This window comes from Zingiber officinale, chromosome 7A (genome assembly GCF_018446385.1).
Source record: "Zingiber officinale cultivar Zhangliang chromosome 7A, Zo_v1.1, whole genome shotgun sequence".
Classification (NCBI taxonomy): domain Eukaryota; kingdom Viridiplantae; phylum Streptophyta; class Magnoliopsida; order Zingiberales; family Zingiberaceae; genus Zingiber; species Zingiber officinale.
In genome coordinates this window covers 30,967,463-30,973,528 of record NC_055998.1, presented here as the reverse complement: position 1 = coordinate 30,973,528, position 6,066 = coordinate 30,967,463, and the positions used below count along the sequence as shown (strand labels likewise).

Here is a 6,066-nt window from a genome sequence, read left to right as displayed (position 1 = left end):
GGCCCCTGGAGCTAGGAATTGATGAACAACTCAAGCAATCATTGTGTAGCCATTCCTAGCAATATTTCTAAGCTTCCAAAGTGTAAAAGGCTTCTCCGCCTTCAGCAAAGGAGATTTTTCTACTGATCTTTTTCTACTGTCCTGGATTAACAACCTCCTTGGTTTAACCAGGTTAAATCATGTCTACTACTTAATTTCTATTTCCTTGCTTGTTTTAATCTTACTATTGCTTTTCTGAGTTGAAATCCGAGGAGGGTATAGTGTGTTTTTTATTTCAGCAATTCACCACCCCCCCTCTTGCCGACCTCCGCTGCATCTACACTTTGTTTTGCAAGATATATAATTTGCATTTGTGCTTCAGACTAACGTTTTCTTGCAGGGAATTACACTATTGAAAAACAGAGGTCCAGGCGTCCGGAAGAGGTCCGGGCGGCCGGAAGGGATCCGGGCACCCGGAATGCAAAAGTTATCCCCGACGCACGACGACATGTGAAGCACTCAAGTTGGACAAGCTACGTCACACTCCAGGCACCCGGAAGGGATCCGGGCGCTCGGAGCCTCCTATATAAGGAGGATGCACCCTGGAGCAAAGAACAACTATCTACAAGATCTTCCAACGCTTGCTCTGTCATACTGTGCTCCTGCGACGCTGTGAAGCTACTCCGACAACAAGAGGCTCAAGTTTTTTCTTTTCAGTGTTGTCGGTATTCCTTTTTAATAATTACTGTACTTAGTTTTTATAATAACTTTACGAATTATTAGTAATTGTCCAATGAAAAACACTCAACGAGTGCGGCCTTGGAGTAGGAGTTGACTAAGGCTCCGAACCAAGTAAAATGATTCGTGTTAGCATTGTGTTTTCTTCTTTCCGTTGCGTACTCGCTTAAACATTTTTTTCAATCGATATTCACCCCCCTCTATCGACTTTCACCAACCAACACATCTGTCCTTATTTAATGATATTAATTGCCAAAGGAAGGCTTATTTGTCTTGTAACGATCCGGCCCTCTTGGCCCATTTGGCGGCCCATTTGGCGACCCTCGGGTCGTCGACCGTCGGCCCTTATGTCGTCGGCCCATTTGGCGACCTCTAATGTCGTCGACCATGATCTCACTTGGTTACCAGGATTCATAAACTCTAATACTTAAGCCTGGAGGTTTAGAGTTCGAATCCTGGGGGAGACAAAAATCCACTGCCAGGGATGGAAAGTCCTAGTAACGGCACGGCCAAGGGTCGTCGGTCGACGACATTAGAGGTCGCCAAATGGGCCGCCAAATGGGCCAAGAGGCCCGGGTCGTTACAATAAAAATGTGCCTTTTATTGTAACGACTTGACCCTTTGGCGCCTCAGTACTTGGCCCTCTGGCCCAGTACCTTGTATGGTCTGGCCCAATTCTCGGCTTCGTCGTCGCCGACGACACTTTGTCGAAATGTTATCACTGGGACTTTCCACTGGCAAGGATTTTGCCTCCAGATTCAAACCTTAGGGCCCATTGAGTTAGATCCTCCGCAACCGCGAGATGATCTCACTGGTTGCACGTTCATAAACTCTAATACTTAAGCCTGGAGGTTTAGAGTTCGAATCCTGGGGAGGCAAATATCCACTGACTAGGGGTGGAAAGTCCTAGTGAGTAACGGCACGGCCAAGGGTCGTCGGTCGACGACATTAGAGGTCGCCAAATGAGCCGACGACATAAGGGCCGACGGTCGACGACATGAGAGGTCGCTAAATGGGCCGCCAAATGGGCCAAGAGGGTCGGGTCGTTACATGTCTTGACTTCTGTGCATTAATGATAAGTATAGTGTTCTTTTTTGCCTTGGCTTCTTTGTATTTAATAATAGATGGCGTGTTTTCTTTTGCTTTCTTGTCTCCTATATAATGTCATTTCTTGCGTCGGGCGGGCGGTTCGAGCGGCTCGCTTTGACTACCGACCGGCTCATGATGTCCCGACCGGGATAACTGTGAACTCGCTCGACCACTCCTTTGTTGACCGGGATAACTGTGAGTCTGGCGTTGACTGCCTTGACTTTGACCGACAATGTGTCAATTGACCCGTGACAGATGGGTTCTCCCTTATCATCGTATCAAATATAAAATTATAATGTTTCATAACATACTTTATTCTACGACCATGTCATTGTGCACATAGTTTTTAAAAGGTAGAATATTTGAATAACAATAATAAAATATAAGGATAAAAAAAACTAGAGATAGTTGAACAATCAACATAATATTAATGAGACTTTTGCATATATTAAAAAAATCAGTTCAATCCAAATAACTAATTAGAAAGTTAACGTCCTGGCACAAAAATATACGATCAAAGTGATAAAAAAATTTTCAACAAACCAATCATTATATGAAAAAGGTTAGCCCAATTTAAAACTATACTCTTCAAGCAAATCAGTTAGGTGTGATCTATAATTTTAGTCAATTTTAATAGAATAATAAAATAAATAATGAAAATTATCAACCCTACAAATTTTTTTTTGTAGATTCTAAATTTATTCTATCAAAGTTATAAGTCATAGTACATGCTTTCAGTTCAAACAAAATATATTACAATTCAAGATAATTTTATTTGCAATATGATACATAACAAGGGGAAAATAAGCTAATTGAAGATATGAGTTGCAATAGCTAAAAATCAATTAATCTTAAGTATACTATATAATACCTTTCTTGTATATTTTTAATAAACAATAATTGAAAGGATATGGTGACTTAGTTGTGTAGTGTATATACATGAAAATTTAAGCACTTATATTTCATCATCGAAAGATGTAAAATGAAAAATAAGTACAACATATATATGACTACTGAGTAGTATATATTTTTAATGCAAGATGCATAGTAATATTGAAAATTGTTAAGATTATCATCATCGTCCATCATTTATAAAAATTCATCTGTCTTGATTTTTGAACATTTTCTATCCTCATTAGAAAGCATGATCAAAACATAATTAAAATAGGATAACCTGATTGAATTATAATAGAAATTTATTATACGAAACAATAAATTATACCTCATTACGATGAAATTCGGAGAGGAGAAAATACTAATGGAAGAAGACGCCTCTTGCTGTCGGAAGAGCAATCACAGAATAGGAAAGCACTCCGCAATTCTACAAATCAAATCTGGCATTTGCATATGTTCTTCTACGTGATAAAAAAAAGTCCAGTAAATCAATCTTTCTCTGAACCATTTTGAGCCACCTTAAAATTATAATTTTGAAATAAATCAGTTAGAAGGGCATCTTTAATTTTCAATCAACCTTAAGAAAATGATCAAATACATAACTTGCACACTTCTCCTGAAATCCAAGATTCAATTAGACAAGAACATGATAACATTTTTAACTTATCAAATTTAATGGGACTATATTAAATAAGAATTACTACTACCACCTATCTAAACATGAGATTAGATCGCAACAATATCATTCATTTTCTTACTTGGATGGCACAATGGTGGTGTAGAGAGGGGGTCGGGGTGATGGGGGAGCCAACGAGGGCTGACCGTTGCATTTTCAACTTGTTCAACTACTGTTCTCGGTCCATCTCGATGATAAAAGGAATACGAGGATGAGAAAGATGGTGTCAACGATCCATGTAGCAGTTCCAGTGCTACTAAGGAGCATCTTGGTCATGCATGATGGCAATCTCGACGGAGATGGCCCTACCTTGTGCGGTGAGACAGAGCTCGACACACGGGAAAGTAAGCAAGACCCATCTCGGGAGTGAACTCTTCGACGGAGATGGAGGAGATTATATTTTTTTTTTTTTGAAAAAATAAAATAGTCGAGAGTTTTTTTTTCATATGAATACGGCAAAAGGAACAGGGGATTTATGGAAAAGAGAATGAAAAAATACTTAATTTGGTCAATCTGAAAATAACCTGAAAATGACTATGCATTTAGGATAATATACAAAACTATTGTTTAGTAAAACGCTGTTTTACTAGAGCTGATCTCACAGCTGGTGATTAATATTTCGTATGATTTGAGTTTTTAAATGATTCATTATTAATTGCAATGTTTTGATGTGAATGAATTAACTAATTTTTTCTTATCAATTGGAAATATTCATGTTTTTTTAAAGGAAAAAAACGAATTTAATGGTCAAAGAGTTGACATTTTATTTAGCACTGGTGCAATTAATAATAAAAGAGTTAGCATCGCAGAAGAATTATATACAAATTCTTCATATTGAAATGTCGACGCGAAGAATTAATCTATAAATTAAACGTTTATAAATCTTCTATGCGAGACGATCGAAGAACGAACGGAGCATCGCATGGCCACCAACGGATCGGACTCTGTCCCCGGTAGCAACGCGCCGCCGCCGCCGCCGCCGCCGCCGCCGCCGCCGCCGCCGCCGGTGGGCTTCGGCATCGACGGCCAGATCATGCGCGCCACCATCATCTCCTTCTTATTCATCGTTCTCCTCGTCGTCATGCTTCACCTCTACGCCCGCTACCTCGCGGCCCACGAGGCCCTCGGCGGCCGAGAGCGCGTCGCCGCCCTGTTGGGAGGCGCCGCCGCCTCCGGGGGTGATATGACCGCGGCGGGACAGAGAGACGGAGTCCTCTCCGGTTTGCCAGGCCTCGACACTGCCACCATCGCGGGGCTTCCGGCCTTCGTCTACCACGGCGGAGGCGGCGAGGTGGCGGCGGAGTGCGCGGTCTGCCTTGGCGCTACGGAGGAGGGGGAGCGGGTGAGGATGCTGCCCAACTGCGGCCACGTATTCCACGTGGGCTGCATCGACACCTGGCTCAGGGTCCACTCGACGTGCCCCCTCTGCCGGCGCAATGCTGACCCGAGCAATAAGGAGGCCGTCGAGTCAACGCCGCCGCCGCCGCCAGCAGCAGCGCATGGCGTGGAAGAAGGGACAGAGAATCCGAATCCGATTAGTCTAATTGCTTAATATTCATTTTTTTCCTTATGTAAATTAACAAATTAATTGCTTAATTTGTGATTATCTTCTTCTCTGGGTATCTAATCTCTTATATATTTTAAATTAAAATCATCAATGGGTTTTTTTATAAAAAAATATATATTTCTTCGTGCTAACCTTCTCCATGTACAAATGTCAACTCTGATCAACTATATATTTTTTAGTTTGGAATTTTTAAAAATTTATTTCATTAATCAAAATTATAATTATATATATATATATATATATATATATATATATGGTAACATCGAATCTAGAAAAATCAGTCTGATTCCATAGAAATTTTTTACCGACCACTAAGATAAATTCGGTACAAGTGACATAAAAGCTCAGTATTTTCTGATTGCGCGTCCTATTTGGAAAAATAATTTTTATAAATACATCGTAGCTGACCATTGAACCACGGATACTTAGTAATAATGTGACGTCCTTCCATTGTACCGTAGCCTCAAGAGCAATAATTGAGATAAATAATTCTACAAAAGATAAAATTACGACGGCCCTATATCATTAGATGGGAGTAAATTAGGAAATCGAAATTAGTTATTACATGCGAGAGTAATTTCTCAGTCTTTGCTGAGATTCACCTCTTATTCAATCTTGTAAGCTTGATATGTGATAACCAACTCGAATATGTCAGGGGCGAATCTACATTAGGACATAAGGCCCTCCCCTCGAATTTTTAACACCGAATCTGAGATAATCAACCCGCCTAGATTGACAGAATTTAATTGTCCCACCTATTTAATATATGGGATCATCAAATTTTACCAATATAAATGATGGACTAGGACTAGCTCTTATACGTACAGTCTAGAGATCCGCCATGTAATAATTGATATAATTAAAATAATCGCATCGAGACCGAAAAAATAAAATAAAATAATTAGACTTGTTCAAGACCAATTGGGCCGGGCATTTGACACAGGCCCAATAACTTATAGCAGATGTTTCGTTATTAAATCCTCCCATTCTTTATATCTTTTTCCAATTAAAAATCATTATTTTTAATTTAATTAATTACCATTTAATACAATTAAGCTCAACTTTCAATTTTCTTATCTAATCACGTATATTTCATACGCTTTCGTATATAAATTGAAGAGAG

General features: G+C 39.8%; 1 protein-coding gene across 1 annotated transcript; it reads left to right on the top strand.

The window, feature by feature from the left end:
- The first annotated feature begins 4,409 nt into the window (after positions 1-4,409).
- LOC121999325 (RING-H2 finger protein ATL5-like) lies at positions 4,410-4,928 on the top strand. The gene has a single exon (XM_042554022.1). It carries the CDS (start codon positions 4,410-4,412, stop codon positions 4,926-4,928), a length of 519 nt encoding a protein of 172 aa, XP_042409956.1.
- Positions 4,929-6,066: the final 1,138 nt, after the last annotated feature.